Below are 20,915 nucleotides of genomic sequence, written 5' to 3'. Positions count from 1 at the left end.
TTGAAAGGTTGGGAAGAAATGCACAATTCACGGGTTGAACATTTGTTTTTATACGCATCCTGCTACAGGTTAACAATAAATTACACAGCAACGACAATAAGCAGATGAACCATTAAATTATTTTCAATGTATAAAAATACAATCTTGAGCAACATTGTTGCATTTCTCCTGAAGGCATTTGCACAGTTGGTTCTTGTGGGCATTAAAGGACATGCAGTTTACATTATGCAGTATCTTACAAGTTTTGCATGAGTGGGAACACAAACCAATCTGAAAACCTATGCTGCAACTTGTGGTAGTGGTTCAGATGTGGCAACCGTGGGAAATGTTATCTACACAAAATTTTTAATGCCAGGACGATAACTAATAGAGATGATACAGATTATGAAGGGACTGACAGAAAATAACAGAAAAGAGCAGGTAAACATAAAATCTGGAAATGTAAAACAGGTTTTACTACAACTGAACTGCTCGCTCGAGTTTATAACACTGACCTGGTACTAAAAGTGAACTACAGAAAATATTATTTAATGAGAATTCTTTCAGACATCACTTGCAGAGAAACTTCTAGCCAAATTAAAACTGTGTGCCATACTGGGATTGGAACCCAGAACTCTACCTATCGTGGGCAACATTCTTACCACCTGAGCTACTGAGGCACGACTCACGAGGTACCCCCACAGCCATACTTATGCCAGTACCTCATTTTCCACCTTCCAAATTTTAAAGAAGTTCTCTTGCATGCCTTACAGAACTAGCAATCGTGAAAGATGGGACATTGCTAAGAAATGGTTTAGTCACAGCCTAGGGGCAGTTCCCAGAGTTAGTTAAACTTTCATTTTGCAGTAGACATACAGTTTGAAAATAGTTTCTCCCCCATATCCTTATTCTCAGGATTGCTAGTTCACTTAGTTATGCAAGAGATTTTCTGTGAAGTCTGGAAGGTAGAGTAAGGTACTGGCTAAAGTAAAGTGGACGACGACTGTAAAACCGAGTCGGTACTGTCTGCAATAGGTGCGTATTCTGGGTTCAAGTCCCCGTAAGGTAGACAGTTTTAACCTGCCAGTAAGAATGGAACACACACACACACACACACACACACACACACACACACACACACACACACACACACACACACACACACACACACACAGTTGCATAGTGAAAAATTCAGTCTGTAAATGATGTACATTAATCTATACAGTTGTCGATATCTACAGTTAGAAAAGTTCCTCGAGCAGAAGTTTAAATAGACCGATCTGAGCAATAAATTTTTACTCGCGGCAGGCACGGTCGGACGAGCTCGTGGACAAAGTTGTACACTAATTTGCTGACACACAAGTGCTGCAGGTTTTTCAGGTGGCACAGTTCCCGGTAGGCCTCCAACTCCCATCCGAAGGCATTAAAAAGTGACAATTTACGAATCTGCGGGCAGCACCCGAGGAACTCCAAGTGGACTATGTCCTCCACGTGAGCCAGCAACAGAGCGTCCAGTCGCGGCAGTGACGGCATAACTCCGGAGAGAACGTCGGCGTCGACCGCGCACCTCCTCAGGTCCAGGACTTCGAGCTGCGTCAAGTGGTGCAGGTTCGACAGCTCCCACTCGTCGGGCCACGTCGAGAACTCGAGGCAGAGGCGGCGCAGCCGAGGGCAGTGCCGCAGGAAGCTCAGGTGCGCCAGCTCCGCGCGGCAGAGGTCCAGCTCCTCGAGCAGCGGCAGGCGCGGCAGCAGCTCGGACAGGTCCTCCGCGGTCACGGTGTCGCCGACCAGGCAGAGCGAGCGGACGCCGGCGGGCAGGTGTCGCAGGCCCGCGACCGGCGCGTCCTCAGCTTCGACGCGGAGCTCCCGCAGCCGGTCACAATGACGCAGGAAGGACAGGTCGGAGACGAATACGCAGTCGACCAGCTGCAGGGACGCGAGGGACCTCAGACCCGTCACGGCCGCCTCCAGGTCGTCTCCCAGCACGCAGCAGTCCCGCAGCCGCAGCCTCTGCAGGTTCCCGAGGTGCCGGAGCTCCGCGTACGCGGCGGACGGCAGGTCGGAGCAACCTTTCAGTTCCAGTTCCTCCAGTGCGGCCGAGCAGTGTCGTAGGAACGAAAGTTCTTTCAGGCGGGGGCACCGTATTTCGAGCGTCCGCAACCGGCCGACCCCTTCCGAACCTTCCAGGCAGTCCGCCGACATGGAGTCTACGTACACACTCAGCTCTCTGAGATTCGGGCACAGGTGCAGAGCGGAACTGACCGCGTACTCCGCCCTGGCGTCTGGCTCGAGTGTCGGGATCGCCCTGACGATCCGCAGCTTGCGGAGCGCCGCCAGGTCGACAGGCGAACGGGGGGAGAGGGTGCTGTCCGCGATGTCGAGTTTAGTCGACAGGTACGCGCACGTCAGTCTCTGGTAGCCCCGCGTGGCTCCCAAGTCGGAAATGCTGGTCACCGACAGAACCATACGGGGGTAGGAAATGTCCACCTCGAAATTGACGTGCTGCTTGACGATGACTTCCTGCAACGGCGGCAGAGTGCTCAAGATTGCACGTGTCTCATCAGATTCCCTCGGACTTCTGTCACTGACGTACCTCTTCCCCTTCCACAGGTGTGTAAATCCTGTCACAATTTTGTGCCACTGCTGGCACACGGCAGCACACCGAGCCAAGTCTGGGATCGGCAGGAAGGAAAATATGGAAAGCAGTAAGTCGTCACAAATCACAGCCTGTGGAGTCGATGCCATTTCTGTGAACAAAAATAAATTTCCTAGTTACTCGTCAGAATAAGCTGCACTACAAATTTTAAGGATGTACGTTTCATTTAAGACCTCTTCGTGAACATCGAGTGATAATACAAAAAGGAAGAAAGATTGGACTTAACATTCCATTGACATCGAGGTACAGTGGAAACTCGATTAACCGTCATCTTTGGGACCGTGGTCGTGACGGTTGAGTGAATAGACCGATAACAGAAACACATTTCAACGGCCTTGGCCATTATTATAGGCCCTGAAAGTGGAATCCCCTGACTTCTTGCTCGTATAAACCATCGGTACATTGCAGAGTCCAATTCATCATATTTTGCAGGTTTCATTGTCTTTCTTGTTCGCACATCTCCAGCCATGCTCTGCATTGTTGACACATGTTGTTCTATTTTATCAGCATCACGTTTTATATCGTTAACTGTTGTTCTTCCAATACCATAAATCAGTGCTACATTTGTCGCAGTTTCGCCCTCTCTTAAGCGTTTTATAATTTCAAGTTTTTGATTAAGTCCTAAAACAACACGTTTACATTTTTCAGACATTTTATCAAGTCACTGTATCACCCACACCTGCACTAAATACGGTAGTGTAAAATATTAGTCAATAAAGCTTATTCAAGAGGGAAACACGTAACACGGCACAGCCCGCTAGATACACTGCGACAATTACAGTCTTCTCGCCACAACTGGAAACTGATCCAGTGGCGATTGTTGACTCACAAGTGAGACAAATACAAAAAAAGGGGGAGATGTGTTAGCACGCCAACTGAAGGTCACATTTTATGTACCATTCTACGGCGGGCGGGTACATTCACTTCCCACTAAAATAGAGTAAATAAACAAAGTGGACGCGTCACTGTGCCTTAGAGCATTCTGTTATTACAGTATTATTATGCTGTTACAGCAGTGAGGGTTAACAGAAACTGACAGTTTAAAGAGTGACGGTTAATCGAGCTTTTACTGTAATTAGATGAGGAGCACAAGCTGGGATTGTGTCAAGGATGGGGAAGGAAATCAGCCGTGCCCTTTCAAAGGAAGCATTGTGGGATTTGCCTGGAGCAATTTAGGGACATCACAGAAAATCTAAATCTGGACAGCCGGACGTGGGTTCGAACCGCCTTGCTTCCGCACCGGACTCCAGTGTGTGCTAACCACTGGACCACTTCCCTCGGTAGGCAATAATATAGCACGGCTATGCTGTTACTGTGGTCCCCAGTCGCGAGACTGTTTGCTGCAGCTCTCCGTGTTAGTCCGTCGTCTGCAAATCGTGCATCTCTACAGGGTGTCCGAGGATACCTGCACCCCTCCTCCCTTTGTACAATTGGGGGTGCACAAACACCCACACGCAGGGCAGACAATGACAGAGAACGAGTACATTCAGAGATCACTCTGGCCACGCCCCACCTCATCAAGCAGCCTTACTTTTGTTCCGGACAGTGACGGAGACACACTTCACAGTGAACGTGAGAAAAACTTCAGAGGAAATATATGCCACTGTCACTCAATCAATCGAGCAGTCTCCAGCAATATCCATTAGCAAAACAGCAGCTTATAACCTCGTCACAGTTTCACACCGAACTTTATTATTCGTATAGGCTAAAGATGAATATATATTTAATTAATTTAGCATAACAAGTAATAGCTCCTTTTCGTGAAACTCATCGTCATGCCCTTCTGTTATTGTGAAATCTAAGGAAAACTACTAAATGATAACATGTCCTTTCTCAAGTACTGAATTTTATTAATTAAATCTCCCTTTTGTAAACCAACATTTATAAACAATCAACAGAAATTGAATACCCGGTGCCATTACGCCTATATACCGCCACTAATCTCCGGCCTCGTTACCGAGCAACCGTCTCTAGCCTCTCGCACACCCGACTGTCACTCACGGACTCCAACACTCGACTCCTCACACACCCACTTGCACATTGTCGACTGCACTGCAGTCTTCGCTTTAGTTTATGATTGCTGCGTAGATCATATGATTGATACTATGTCTAGGTACAGCTATGTAAGGATACTGTACCCGTACAATCTGAACCTGGGGCACCACAGTCATCACACATGACTACATTAAAAATGAAAGGAAATAGATAATTTAGACTGATGTATGTGAATGATGCATCTGACAATATACTGTATAATATGCCAACGACATAGTGCAGCGAGTTGCGGCTTGCCGTGCTTTGTTCACACCGTCCGTCTCTAACGACCTCAATACTGACGGGACATTCGACCCTGTCCTTCCTTCTGTCTTCCTTATTGACACTATTCCGTATGCCGTTTATCACTCAAGAGTGTTACTTTCTGATCACTTTTGATGTACTGCAGTACACACATTAGCGTTTCCACTACTGTGGACATCTATACAGATCATCGGATGTGAGGGTATCATCTGCAGTGCCCCAGGGAAGTGTGGTAGGTCCGCTGTTGTTTTCTGTCTACATAAATGATCTTTTGGATAGGGTGGATAGCAATGTGCAGATGCTTGCTGATGATGCTGTGGTGTACGGGAAGGTGTCGTCGTTGAGTGACTGTAGGAGGATACGAGATGACTTGGACAGGATTTGCGATTGGTGTAAAGAATGGCAGCTAACTCTAAACATAGATAAATGTAAATTAATGCAGATGAATAGGAAAAAGAATCCTGTAATGTTTGAATACTCCATTATTAGTTTAGTGCTTGACACAGTCACGTCGATTAAATATTTGGGCGTAACATTGCAGAGTGATATGTAGTGGGACAAGCATGTAATGGCAGTTGAGGGAAAGGCGGATAGTCATCTTCGATTCATTGGTAGAATTTTGGGAAGATGTGGTTCATCTGTAAAGGAGACCGCTTATAAAACACTAATACAACCTATCCTCGAGTACTGCTCGAGCGTTTGGGATCCCTATCAGGTCAGATTGAGGGAGGACATAGAAGCAATTCAGAGGTGGGCTGCTAGATTTGTTACTGGTAGGTCTGATCATCATGCAAGTGTTACGGAAATGCTTCAGGAACTCGGGTGGCAGTCTCTAGAGTAAAGGAGTAGTTCTTTTTGTGAATCGCTACTGAGGAAATTTAGAGAACCAGCATTTGTGGCTGACTGCAGTACAATTTTACTGTCGCCAACTTACATTTCACAGAAAGACCACAAAGATAAGATAAGAGATATTAAGGCTTGTACAGAGGCATATAGGCAGTCTTTTTCCCTCGTTCTGTTTGGGAGTGGAACAGGGAGAGAAGATGCTAGTTGCGGTACAAGGTACCCTCTGCCATGCACCGTATAGTGGACTGTGGAGTATGTATGTAGATGTGGATGTTACACAGATGCTGTGCACAGGGGTAACCAAACCGCTTGGGTTTATCTACAGTGCTATGGAAACCTGTACACATCTGGAGCTGCCAATCCGTCACCCCTGCAGACAAGTTACTTCCCTATCTCAGCAATTAAAAAACTTTTGAATACTTATCATACAATATCTTCAGTGCATTGTGTACTTATCATTTGCAAATACCTCATTTTGACATCTTGAATCATTTATCAGATATGAAAATTGTTACGACCACACGATCCGCCATGCGCCATGACACGAATGGGCATGTCGTGTGCGACAATCCACTGACAATAAAACCAAATAACTTGAGAATGAAAACAGACATTGTTCTGATCTGAATTTTAAATAAACTTTCGATATCTTATTGGCATTTCACCCACTGCCATGTACGATCTAAAATTAAGATTTTGTGCAATGTTTTAGTTAATATGAAGCAGCACAAGAACTATGGCATATAACAAAAAGAAATTCAATTCTTTACAAAGTACAGATACCTCACACTAAGGTATGCAAAAATAAAATTGTTTCACCTAATAGTTTCCGAAAAATCAGATGATAAATATTTCGTATCAGCCAGAACACCATTTCTCAGCACAGGGAGCAGCATTCGGCAAGCAGACAGTTGCAACAAAAGCTGCCCTCAGCACGGAATGTAGACAGCACGTCTGTAGCAGCAAACGGGTTCAGAACACCTTTTTCTAGTCTATGGGAATCTGCATTATGTTCAACAGCTGGGAAGGTACACAGGTCATGTTACAATTTTGGGTAGAAAGTCATCATAATAGCTGTCAGGTCTATATTTTGTAAGGGTACGTGAACAGAAATTATTACTTGAAGATAGTGCAAACACAGTTAATGCCTCAGCTCAAATACAAGGGAATCGTGTATCACGTCTGAATACTGCAAGATGGAACTTCTGCATGGTTTGGCAAAATCTCCAGAAGACTATTAGATGAAAAATTTTTATTTTTGCACATCTTAGTGTCTGATATCTTTGTTCAATAAATGATTGAATTTCTTTCTGTTATATGCCAAAGTTTTTGTGCTGCTTCATATTAAGTAATTGCACAAAATTTTGAAGGGTTTGCTGAGGTAAAAACATATTGTGTAAAATTAGCATGATTTTATAAGGAGCATTCAAAAAGAAACGAACCATATATAACTACAGAAACCAGTACCTGTATGTACTGACCCTGGCTATTGAGACATTTGTCCCACTGTGACACAAGGCAGTGAATGTCCGTCTCATAAAATTCCTGGGGCTGCGTTGTTCGCCAGTTTCGCACGTACAGCTGGACGTCGCAGTCTGAGGTGAATCATTTGCCACTCAGAGCCTTTTTAAGGGACCAAAAATGGCGTAATCACAGGGAGTCTATGGAGGGTGGCCGAAAACCTCCCATTTGAATTTCTGCAGTAGTGCCAAAACTGTGTTGGCCGTATGAGGCAGAATGACCCCACAGGTGAGATTTCCTGGTCGTTTTGATTTGATCGCTTGGCGAAGGGTGGTCAAGGTTTGCGAGTAATGCTAGGCATTTACTGTTGTCCTGTGCTGCAGGAACTCAATCAGAATCGGTCAAAGAAGAATGTCAGCATAGGGGCAAATGATCCATGCTGTACATGCAGAACTGGTTCACATTGCAGCCCCAGGAATTTTATGAGAGAGCCTTGTGTCACAATGGGACAAGAGTCAACAGCCAGCGCCAATACTTCTAACATACAGGTATCGGTTTCTGTAATTATGCGCCGGCCGGTGTGGCCGAGCGGTTCTAGGCGCTACAGTCTGGAACCGGGTGACCGCTACGGTCGCAGGTTCGAATCCTGCCTCGGGCACGGATGTGTGTGATGGCCTTAGTTTAGTTAGGTTTAAGTAGTCCTAAGTTCTAGGGGACTGATGACCTCAGAAGCTAAGTCGCATAGTGCTCAGAGCCGTTTGAACTGTTTTTTGTAATTATGCCTCGGACTCATTCCTTTTTGAATGCCCCTTATAGATCATACATTGCAGTGAATGAAATGGGCACAAAGGAGCCCTGAATTTACAATACCTGAAACTCCATATGGGGATAATGAGCCTCATGTGAGGAGTCGAGCCAAAGTGTTGGGGAGGCCTTTTTAGGCTCAGTTTCCGAGACGCTCTGCACGATGCCTAAGAGGACACAGAGATGCACGAATCTCTGTGTAAAGCATGACTGCACTTGTACAGAAGCACAGGATACACAGTTTTTATACACTGATGAGCCCATACATTATGACCACTGCCCACTGGGAGACAAACAACACCTGAAGGCATTGTGGGTACATGTCACATTAAAGAAAGTATATAACTGGAGCAGGAATGAAAAGCAAACCATTTCTAGGGATGATAAGAGCCAAAAATGTGGAAATTCAATTGCATAAATGACACTGACAATGAACGGATGACACTTCCTGGCAGATTAAAATTGTGTGCCGGACCGAGACTCGAACTCAGGACCTTTGCCATTCACGGGCAAGTGCTCTACCAACTAAGCTACCCAAGCATGACTCACAACCCATCCTCATGGCTTCACTTCTGGCAGTACCTCCTCTCCTACCTTCATTCAAAGAACAGATTGTTATGGCCTGGATTCTGGGAGAGAGAATTTCGGAAATGGTGAGGCTGCTCGGCTGATGATGTGTTACTGTCGTGAGAATCTACGGAACGTGGCTGAATAACGGGAAAATTATGAAGAGGCAACAAGGCGCTTGGCATCCAGGATCGTCACAGAACCTGGAGATAGAGACTTTTCTGCTCTGTAAAACAGGGTCCGTGGCAACCTGCGGCAGATCTGGCAGCAGAGTGCAATCCCTGTGCAAGCACAAGTGTTCTGGATCGTATCATTCAATATACATCGTTGAACAAGGGGCTCCTAAGTAGGAGACCCCAACTTATTCCTCTGTACACTTAACTACGCTAGAGTGCCAATGCAACTGGTATAGGCACGAGTATTTGAATACAGAAATACACTACTGGCCATTAAACTTGCTACACCAACAAGAAATGCAGATGATAAATGGGTATTCATTGGACAAATATATTATACTAGAACTGACATGAGATTACATTTTCACGCAATTAGGGTGCATAGATCCGGGGAAATCAGTACCCAGGACAACCACCTCTGGCCATAATAACGGCCTCGATACGCCTGGGCACTGAGTCAAACAGAGCTTGGATGGCGTGTACAGCTACAGCTGCCCATGCAGCTTCAACACGATGCCACAGTTCATCGAGAGTAGTGACTGGCGTATTGTGACGAGCCAGTTGCTCGGCCACCATTGACGAGACGTTTTCAATTGGTGAGAGATCTGGAGAATGTGCTGGCCAGGGCAGCAGTCTAACTTTTTCTGTTTCCAGGAAGGCCCGTACAGGACCTGCAACATGCGGTCATGCATTATCCTGCTGAAATGTAGGGTTTCGCAGGGATCGAATGAAGGGTAGAGCGACGGGTCGTAACACATCTGAAATGTAACGTCCACTGTTCAAAGTGCCGTCAATGTGAGCAAGAGGTGACCGAGACGTGTAACCGATGGCAACCCATACCATCACGCCGGGTGACACGCCAGTACGGCAATGATGAATACACGCTTCCAGTGTGTATTCACCACGATGTTGCCAAACACGGATGCGACCATTACGATGCTGTAAACAGAACGCCATTCGTGTACCCAGGGTTGTCGTCGAGTACACCATCGCAGGCACTCCTGTGTGTGATGCAGCATCAAGGGTAACCACAGCCACGGTCTGCGAGCTGATAGTCCGTGTTGTTGCAAACATCGTCGAACTGTTCGTGTAGATGGTTATTGTCTTGCAAACGTCCCCATGTGCTGACTCAGGGATCAAGACATGGCTGCACAATTCGTTACAGCCATGCGGATAAGATGCCTGTCATCTCGACTGCTAGTGATACGAGGCCGTTCCGTATTACCCTCCTGAACCCACCGATTCCATATCCTGGTAGCAGTCATCGGATCTCGACCAACGCGAGCAGCAATGTCATGATATGATAAACTGCAACCACGATAGGCTACAATGCGACCTTTATCAAAGTTGGAAACGTGATGGTACGCATTTCACCTCCTTACACGAGACATTACAACAACGTTTCACCAGGCAACGCCGGTCAACTGCTGTTTGTGTATGAGAAATCGGTTGGAAACTTTCCTCATGTCAGAACATTGTAGGTGTAGCCACTGGCGCCAACCTTGTGTGAATGCTCTGAAAAGCTAATCATTTGCATATGACAGCATCTTCTTCCTGTCAGTTGAATTTCGCGTCTGTAGCACATCATCTTCGTGGTGTAGCAATTTTAATGGCCAGTAGTGTATGTAAACAGGCATAATACGGAGCTGTGGTTGGTGATGCCTATATAAGACAACAAGTGTCTGGCACAGTTGTTAGATCGGTTACTGCTGCTACAATGGCAAGTTATCACGGGAGTTTGAAGGCGATGTTATAGTCGGCGCACGAGTGACGGGACACAGCATCTTTGAGGTAGCAATGAAGTGGGGATTTTCCCGTACGACCATTTCAAAAGTGTACCGTAAATATCAGGAATCTGGTAAAACATCAAACCTCCGACATCGCTGCGGCCGGAAAAAGATTCTGCAAGAACAGGACTGACGATGACTGAAGAGCATCGTTCAACGTGCAGAAGTGCAATGGTTCCGCAAATTGCTGCAAATTTCAGAGCTGGGCCGTCGGTAAGTGTAAGGGCGCAAATCATTCATGGCTTTCAGAGCCAAAGGCCCACTCGTGTACCCTTGTGACTGTCAACACCGACATTTGACTGTTGATGACTGGGAACACGTTGCCTGGTCCGACGAGTCTCGTTTCATATTGTATTGAGCAGATGGATTTGTACAAGTCTGGAGACAACCTCATGAATCCGTGGACCCTGCATGTTATCGAGGACTGTTGAAGCTGGTTGAGGCTCTGTAATGGTGAGGGGCGTGTGCAGTTGGAGTGATATAGGGCCTCTGATACATCTAGATCATATTTCTTTGTCAAAGGTGACATGTCAAATTTTTATGTCAAAGAAATTTGATGGTGTATTAGGGAAGTTTGTCAAATCTCGCCTGTCATCCAATAAATATGATCAAATCTAGGGCCCCGAAGTAGATTTGATCATAAAGTCTTTCATCTTCTGTTCATTGTAATGTGAAACTTAACTCCTTGGAGTGCTGGTGTTACTACAGCTATCTGTAGCTGTAGCTGTAGCTGTGAGGAGGGCTATGCGAGAGGCGTTCATTGAATTCGAAAGTAAAGTTATATGTACTGACTTGGCACAAAATCCTAAGAAATTTTGGTCTTACGTCAAAGCGGTAGGTGGATCAACTTTATATGATCATTCCATTTTAAATCACTCCCATTGCCTACCCCCAGATAATTTATGCTTCCAGTTGCTGACCTGCTATTTTGTAGCTAAATGATAAAGGATCTTTCTTTCTATGTATTCGCAGCACATTACACTTGTCTACGTTGAGATTCAATTGCCATTCCCTGCACCATGCGTCAATTCGTCGCAGATCCTCCTGCATTTCAGTAAAATTTTCCATTGTTACAACCTCACGATATACTACAGCATCATACGCAAAAAGCCTCAGTGAACTTCTGATGTTATCCACAAGGTCGTTTACGTATAATGTGAATAGCAACAGATCTATGACTCCCCTGCAGCACACCTGAAATCACTCTTACTTCGGAATATTTCTCTCCATTGAGAATGACATGCTGTGTTCTGTTATCTAGGAACTCTTCAATCCAATGACACAATTGGTCTGATAGTCCATATGCTCTTACTTTATTCATTAAACGACTGTGGGGAACTGTATCAAATGCCTTGCGGAAGTCAAGAAACACGGCATCTACCTGTGAACCCGTGTTTATGGCCCTCTGAGTCTCGTGGACGAATAGCCCAGGCTGGGATTCACACGATTGTGTTTTTTGAAACCCATGCTGATTCCTACAGAGTACATTTCAAGTCTCCAGAAAAGTCATTGTACTTGAACATAATACGTGTTCCAAAATTCTACAACTGATTGACGTTAGAGATATAGGTCTATAGTTCTGCACGTCTGTTCGACGTCCCTTCTTGGAAACGGGGATGACCTGTGCCCTTTTCCAATCCTTTGGAACGCTACGCTCGTCTGGAGACCTACAGTACACCGCTGCAAGAAGGGGGGCAAGTTCCTTCGTGTACTCTGTATAAAATCGAACTGGTATCCCATCAGGTCCAGCGGCCTTTCCTCTTTTGAGCGATTTTAATTGTTTCTCTATCCCTCTGTCGTCTATTTCGATCTCTACCATTTTGTCATCTGTGCGACAATCTAGAGAAGGAACTACAGTGCAGTCTTCCTCTGTGAAACAGCTTTGGAAAAAGACATTTAGTATTTTGGCCTTTAGTCTGTCATCCTCTGTTTCAGTACCATTTTGGTCACAGAGTGTCTGGACATTTTGTTTTGATCCACCTACTGTTTTGACATAAGACCTAAATTTCTTAGGATTTTCTGCCAAGTCAGTACATAGAACTTTACTTTCGAATTCATTGAATGCCTCTCGCATAGCCCTCCTCACACTACATTTCGCTTCGCGTAATTTTTGTTTGTCTGCAAGGCTTTGGCTACATTTATGTTTGCTGTGAAGTTCCCTTTGCTTCCGCAGCAGTTTTCTAACTCGGTTGTTGTACCACAGTGGTTCTTTTCCATCTCTTACAATCTTGCTTAGCACATACTCATCTAACGCATATTCTACGATAGTTTTGAACTTTGTCCACTGATCCTCAACACTATCTGCACTTGAGACAAAACTTTTGTGTTGAGCCGTCAGGTACTCTGAAATCTGCTTTTTGTCACTTTTGCTAAACAGAAAAATCTTCCTACCTTTTTTAATATTTCTATTTACGGGTGAAATGATCGATGCAGTAACTGCTTTACGATCGCCGATTCTCTGTTGTGCATTAACTGTTTCACCAGAAGGTCTAATATGTTATCGCCACAAGTCGGTTCTCAGTTTAACTGCTTGAGGTAGTTTTCAGATAATGCACTTAAAAAAAATTCACTGGATTCTTTGTCCCTGCCACCCGTGATAGACATTTGAGTCTCCCAGTCTATATCTGTCACACAGTCTGGCTCCGAGACACGGGCAATTATACTGCTGAAAGATGATATCGCCATTGGGAAAGACACGAAGCCTGCAGGGATGCAGGTGATTTGCAGCTGTAAGTATGCCTTTGATTATTATCACAGGTCCCATGCCAGTGCAGGAGAATGTCTCCCATAGCATAATACTGTTCCCACCAGCCCGTGTACATGGCATGCTGCACGTTTTATAAAGACTCCTCTTTTTACTAGGCTAATTACTGTTTAGCTCTACAGGGCCATTATACTGAAATGTTTCCCCACACCACCTAGTATTGTCTTTCTATGTGTGTGAGTAACTGTATGTTCACTGTTGTGGGTAAATACATACAGCGTACACAGGGTGGTGTGTGAAACTGATAGCAATTACACGCTTCCACTGTTGTAGAAATCTGCTCCAGATGCTGCAGATACTGTGTCGAGCTGAAAGTGGTAACCAAAGTACGGAGAAATATTCTTCGGGGCTCTGTTGCATAGCAATCAGATTGCTTTCAGTTCTGAGAAATGTCCAGTTACTATTGTGGATTTGAATGATCCATGAAGTGACTTCTTTTCCGAAGAAAACATCGAACTATTTCACTAGAACTGAACGCTCCCGTCGGAACTGTTCTCAGCTGTTGTTTATTAGTAAATCACAATAGCAGTATGTCGCTGGGTGTATAATAAGACGTACCTTCTTGAAATGAACAATATTTTATTGTTCTATTAACTGATTTCCTTCCATATGCACTTATATTTTACAATGTGAATCAAAAACTCGCAATGGCGTCGATGTTTTACATCACAAGAATGGCTCTCCTCCCCTCAAAATTACTCTTAACAAGAACAAACAAAAACTATATCCTAAGAATAATTATGTGAGCGCTGACCGCCACAGAGTAATAAACAATATCTTTGTCTCGCTTTCGCACTGTCACAGCAAGTTACGCTGCATGATACATCATAGTTTCCAGCTGCTATTCGCCCTCTCGATGGCGGCATTTTTGGAGACAACCATTAACCTAGTGCAGCAAAAATGTGATTCATCCAAAGAACCGACATATTTCAATTGATCAACGGTCGAGTCCCGATGGTCCCATTCCCATTGCAGTCGTAATTGATGATGTCACTGGGTCAACATGTACACATGTAAGGATGGTCTTTTAGTGCCCCCAGAATTTTACGGAAGTCTGGAGCCACTCGTGTTCCAGCCGTTTCGAACACGCGTTATTTTAAAGCAGGGCGTAAGGATGAGCACGGGATACTGCACCCATTTATTGTTTGTACAGGCGAAACTGGAAGGGAGATAATTCGTCAGCACCGGCAAGTGTTCAGCGTGACCTGCCAAGAATAATTAAATACGGCTGGGAAGCTCCGTGGCCGGCTGGAAAGACTAATGTAGCTTTGTATTGTTGAAAAACAAATGGAGAGACTCAAGATAGTGAATGTTTATTGGGCGTCGAGCTGCTGTTGAGAGTACATGGACTGGACGTGGATAGTCAGCCTCAATAAAAGCTTATGTATTAATTGTGTTCAAAAAATGTGTAATTAACTGATCATGGGTGCCCGGTAATGTGTGGGCTTACGTCAAAGTGTTTTTTTTTTGTTTTTTTTTTTTTTGTTTTTTTTTTTTTTACAAAGCGGAAATAAATATGTTCTGGTGCATTGAATGATATTCCAAGAGTAGCGTATTTTTTTTAAATAAGAAGAGAGAGAGCAAGAGAGTGAAAATTTCCCCTTCCTAGCAGTGAAATCTTTGGGGAAGCGTCTGGTGCTAGCAGAAGACATCGGCGCTGCAAGAAAGCAGAACCAGCATTCTTCAACAAGTAAGTCCACGAAAAGGCTTAAGCTGTATAGAGAGAGCTTAACATTACACCGGGCCACCACAGTCTGCTGCGGAGCTTCATAGTCGATAATGTAATACGGACAGTGAGCTCCGAAATATTTGTGCACGCGTTCTGTGACGAATTGTGGAGACCCAACCATTTAGCACCTAGTGTAGTTTCAATGTCCTTCTACCTCTCTCCACAGATCCTCACAACAGTAGCATGTGAATATTCGACCAGATTTGTCATTTTCAAAATACTCTTTCCCAGACTCTGCGTAATAATAATCTGCCCTGTGTCAAAGTAATTTCCCCATTTGCAGCCCATATCTTTGCTAGGGTTATCCCCCCATCCATGTCTGTTATGCCTACGTACTTTTGTTACCACATCACATGTGCGCAATGCCACCAGATGGCAGCCAACATCGCAATGGGCAGTCATCGTACTGTTTTGGCTTATCAATGTATGCGCATGCAAAGTGTAGAAATCCACTGAAACACACAGAGGATATCAGATACAACTTTGAAGATGGCCGATGCTTGCAGCAACCGTATAGACAAATTTGAAAAATATGTAAAAATCTGCCAACCGGTTGCATACGTTTTTCATGACAATTCTGCAAAGAGAAAAGAAAGGGAGAAAACTTGATGTTTTGGAAGAACTTGAAATTTTCAGGCACACACCAAATAAAGATAACATGTTGAATGAACAAGTACAGCTGAAAAATAGAAATTTCTTTAATGCTTTTAAACCAGTGCTCTCAGTTTTATGACACTTATAATCCAGGTTCTCTCCTCCTTTTCAGAAATATTATTTTACCTCCGTTAAGTTACACTCCCCCACATGAACCATGGACCTTGCCATTGGTGGGGAGGCTTGCGTGCCTCAGCGGTACAGATAGCCATACCGTAGGTGCAACCACAACGGAGGGGTGTCTGTTGAGAGGCCAGACAAACGTGTGGTCCCTGAAGAGGGGCAGCAGCCTTTTCAGTAGTCGCAGGGGCAACAGTCTGGATGATTGACTGATCTGGCCTTGTAACACTAACCAAAACGGCCTTGCTGTGCTGGTACTGCGAATGGTTGAAAGCAAGGGGAAACTACAGCCGTAATTTTTCCCGAGAGCATGCAGCTTTACTGTATGGTTAATGATGATGGGGTCCTCTTGGGTAAAATATTCCGGAGATAAAATAGTCCCCCATTCGGATCTCCGGGCAGGGACTACTCAAGAGGATGTCCTTATCAGGAGAAAGAAAACTGGCATTCTACGGATCGGAGTGTGGAATGTCAGATCCCTTAATCGGGCAGGTAGGTTAGAAAATTTAAAAAGGGAAATGGAGAGGTTAAAGTTAGATATAGTGGGAATTAGTGAAGTTCGGTGGCAGGAGGAACGAGACTTTTGATCAGGCGAATATAGGGTTATAAATACAAAATCAAATAGGGGTAATGCAGGAGTAGGTTTACTAATGAATAAAAAAAATAGGAATGTGGGTAAGCTACTACAAACAGCATAGTGAACGCATTATTGCGGCCAAGATAGACATGAAGCCCACGCCTACTACAGTAGTACAAGTTTATATGCCACCTAGCTCTGCAGATGATGAAGAAATTGAAGAAATGTATCCCGAAATAAAAGAAATTATTCAGATAGTGAGGAGAGACGAAAATTTAATAGTCATGGGTGACTGGAATTCGGTAGTAGGAAAAGGGAGGGAATGTAACGTAGTAGGTGAATATGGATTCCAGCTAAGAAATGAAAGAGGAAGCTGCCTGGTAGAATTTTGCACAGAGCACAACATAATCACAGCTAACACTTGGTTCAAGAATCATAAAAGAAGGTCGTATACATGGAAGAAGCCTGGAGATACTGACAGATTTCAGATAGATTATATAATGGTAAAACAGAGATTTAGGAACCAGGTTTTAAATTGTAAGACATTTCCAAGGGCAGATGTGGACTCTGACCACAATCTATTGGTTATGAACTGTAGATTAAAACTGAAGAAACTGCAAAAAGGTAGGAATTTAAGGAGATGGGACCTGGATAAACTGACAGAACCAGAGATTGTACAGAGTTTCAGGAAGAGCATAAGGGAACAAATGGCAGGAATGGGGGAAAGAAATACAGTAGAAGAAGAATGGGTAGCTTTGAGGGATGAAGTAGTGAAGGCAGCAGAGGATCAAGTAGGTAAAAAGACGAGGGCTAGTATAAATCCTTGGGTAACAGAAGAAATATTAAATTTAATTGATGAAAGGAGAAAATATAAAACGCAGTAAATGAAGCAGGCAAAAAAGAATACAACCGTCTCAAAAATGAGATCGACAGGAAGTGCAAAATGGCTAAGCAGGGATGGCTAGAGGATAAATGTAAGGATGTTGAGGCTTATCTCACTAGGGGTAAGATAGATACTACCTACCGGAAAATTAAAGAGACCTTTGGAGAAAAGAGAACCACTTGTGTGAATATTAAGAGCTCAGATGGAAACCCAGTTCTAAGCAAAGAAGGGAAAGCAGAAAGGTGGAAGGAGTATATAGAGGGTCTATACAAGGGCGATGTACTTGAGGACAATATTATGGAAATGGAAGAGGATGTAGATAAAGATGAAATGGGAGATACAATACTGCGTGAAGAGTTTGACAGAGCACTGAAAGGCCAAAGTCGAAACAAGGCCCCTTGGGAGAGCCAGTCCTGACAAAACTCTACCATCTGGTGAGCAAGATGTACGAGACAAGCGAAATACCCTCAGACTTCAAGAAGAATATAATAATACCAATCCCAAAGAAAGCAGGCATCAACAGATGTGAAAATTACCGAACTATCAGTTTAATAAGTCACGGCTGCAAAATACTAACGCGAATTCTTTACAGGCGAATGGAAAAACTGATAGAAGATGACCTCGGGGAGGATCAGATTGGATTCCATAGAAATACTGGAACACATGAGGCAATACTGAACCTACGACTTATCTTAGAAGCTAGATTAAGGAAAGGCAAACCTATGTTTCTAGCATTTGTAGACTTACAGAAAGCTTGTGACAATGTTGACTAGAATACTCTCTTTCAAATTCTGAAGGTGCCAGGGGTAAAATACAGGGAGTGAAAGGCTATTTACAATTTGTATAGAAACCAAATGGCAGTTATAAGAGTTGAGGGGCATGAAAGGGAAGCAGTGGTTGGGCAGGGAGTGAGACAGGGTTGTAGCCTCTCCCCGATGTTATTCAATGTGTATACTGAGCAAACAGTAAAGGAAACAAAAGAAAAATTTGGGGTAGGTATTAAAATCCACGGAGAAGAAATAAAAACTTTGAGGCTCGCCGATGACATTGTAATTCTGTCAGAGACAGCAAAGGACTTGGAAGAGCAGTTGAACGGAATGGACAGTGTCTTGAAAGGAGGATATAAGATGAACATCAACAAAAGCAAAATGAGGGTAATGGAATGTAGTCGAATTAAGTCGGGTGATGCTGAGGGAATTAGATTAGGAAATGTGAGACATTTAAGTAGTAAAGGAGTTTTGCTATTTGGGGAGCACAATAAATGATGATGGTCGAAGTAGAGAGGATATAAAATGTAGACTGGCAATGGCAAGGAAAGCGTTTCTGAAGAAGAGAAATTTGTTAACATCGAGTATAGATTTAAAGGTCAAGAAGTCATTTCTGAAAGTATTGGTATGGAGTGTAGCCATGTACGGAAGTGAAACATGGACGATAAATAGTTTGGACAAGAAGAGAATAGAAGCTTTCGAAATGTGGTGCTACAGAAGAATGCTGAAGATTAGATGGGTAGATCACATAACTAATGAGGAGGTGTTGAATAGAATTGGGGAGAAGAGGAGTTTGTGGCACAACTTGATTAGAAGAAGGGATCGGTTGGTAGGACGTGTTCTGAGGCATCGAGGGATCACAAATTTAGCATTGGAGGGCAGTGTGGAGGGTAAAAATATTAGAGTGAGACCAAGAGATGAATACACTAAGCAGATTCAGAAGGATGTAGGCTGCAGTAGGTACTGGGAGATGAAGAAGCTTGCACAGGATAGAGTAGCATGGAGAGCTGCATCAAACCAGTCTCAGGACTGAAGACCACAACAACAACAAGTTACACTCATTACTAACACCCCAGATGACCTCTGTGCCCTAGTTATGCAAGCTTTCTTTTCAAATTTTGTGTCATATAATGAACTGATGTTCTTCATTACGCATGTAATTCTAGTCGTATTTAACTCTGGTTCTACGTGCTACATAAAACGTAGTGAACTATGTACTATTTTATCCCGTTTGAAGCTCATTTATAAATGTCACTCAATAATTTGTAAAATTAATTTTTTTTAAAAGTCATATTGATTATACGTACGATTTATTTCAGAAAATGTGTAATATACAAAATTGTTTTCCTCACGTTACTAGTGGCCCGCTTGTGGCGCGCCCCACATTACGTTTACTTGGCAGCGTGACTAGTTGCCACACAGTCAGTCTCCTCACACCACAGCGGTGTTACTTATGTTTTAATGTTTGACTTTTTAAAGAACATTATGTCTTGTATTTCAATGTATGACTTGTGCAACTCAGCTCTTAAATCACTGTACATCCTTGACGATATGTTCTTCATGTAAGTACTATTTGTTTTACACTCGTCTACATCAATGTACTCTTTTATTAGATAAGATATTTAATCTGACATATTCATTTTAGGTAATTACCTTACCTTCTGATGAAATCACCCTTAGAGGTGACAAAACCTGGTCAAGGTATATAGAAAACCTATGCAACCGGTTGGCAGATTTTTACATATTTTTCAAATCAGATATCGGATACGTTTCTGTGGAACATTCACCATGCTTTGATCAGCAGAAATCAGCCTCTAATTGCAAAAACCCTGGGTGCAAAGTTACGACACACTCAAGTGTTCCAGATGCGACCTCCATCTCTGTATACCAAGAGAGCATAATTACTTTCTACAATTCTATACAAAATAAACTTTGCACGAAAATAGTGTGTCATCAGAAACCTTTCACTTTTTTAAAGGCTTTTACAGTAAATTTTCATATTTATTTTACGAGCTTATTGTTTAAATGTTCCATTCCTTTACAAAAACGTGTCACAAAAATTTTTGAGATTAAATGTACATGTCCCATAACATGGATTTGGGTGGTCAAATTTGGTTCTGTTATATGAAAAAGTTTCAAAAAATAACTTCTGCTTGGATACAAAATTATCATCTCAGAAGTGTAAAAGAATGACCAAAAGGGTTAATAATATGATAGAATAGGAAAGGTTTTCAAACAACTTACGGGAATTCAGCCCGGTAATATTTTCAGCGACCTCCGATATTTCGGCGGGAGAACACCCCGCCATTTTCAAGACAAACTGCAACAGACAGGTGAGGTACATGCAAATTTAAAACCTCGGTTCTCGGACTAATGCAAGAGAGATAACACACACACACACACACACACACACACACACACACACACACACACACACACTGAACACTAGTGCCACCAAAGTCAGAGATATCGATAGTGAGACTACGAACTCGCAGGTGAGGTAGCATTGACTCTCTCCCTCTGTTTTTTGACAAGGGAGAGAGCCGGATTCCAAACAGAGTTTAAACAGAAACCTCCATCCCTGTTAACAAGGTTGCTCGCTAATTTAATCTCAACTGCCTCCCGAATCACACTGTCCCAATAGCTGCACGTGCATGCCAATATCTCGGTGTTATTATATAACATGGGGTGACCAGTATCCAAGCAATGTTCGGCAATAGCAGATCTATTTGGCTGCTGTAATCGTGTGTGCCGTTTATGCTCAGTACATCAGTCCTCCACGGTCCTGATAGTTTGACCAATATATGCCATGCCGCAGCTACAAGGAATACAATATAAACCCGCATT

General features: G+C 43.5%; 1 protein-coding gene across 1 annotated transcript; it reads right to left on the bottom strand.

Annotated features, from left to right (window-relative positions):
- Positions 1-1,245: 1,245 nt before the first annotated feature.
- Positions 1,246-20,364, bottom strand: LOC124719644 (F-box/LRR-repeat protein 15-like). Its single transcript, XM_047244858.1, has 2 exons — positions 20,313-20,364; positions 1,246-2,726 (listed from the first exon to the last, which is right to left on the bottom strand). Exon 2 carries the CDS (start codon positions 2,722-2,724, stop codon positions 1,246-1,248), a length of 1,479 nt encoding a protein of 492 aa, XP_047100814.1. The 5' UTR covers positions 2,725-2,726; positions 20,313-20,364.
- Between the last annotated feature and the right edge of the window lie 551 nt (positions 20,365-20,915).

Source organism: Schistocerca piceifrons, chromosome 11 (assembly GCF_021461385.2).
Source record: "Schistocerca piceifrons isolate TAMUIC-IGC-003096 chromosome 11, iqSchPice1.1, whole genome shotgun sequence".
In the NCBI taxonomy this organism is placed as follows: domain Eukaryota; kingdom Metazoa; phylum Arthropoda; class Insecta; order Orthoptera; family Acrididae; genus Schistocerca; species Schistocerca piceifrons.
The sequence above is the reverse complement of the archived record's forward strand: the minus strand, read 5'-3'. Positions and strand labels throughout refer to the sequence as shown.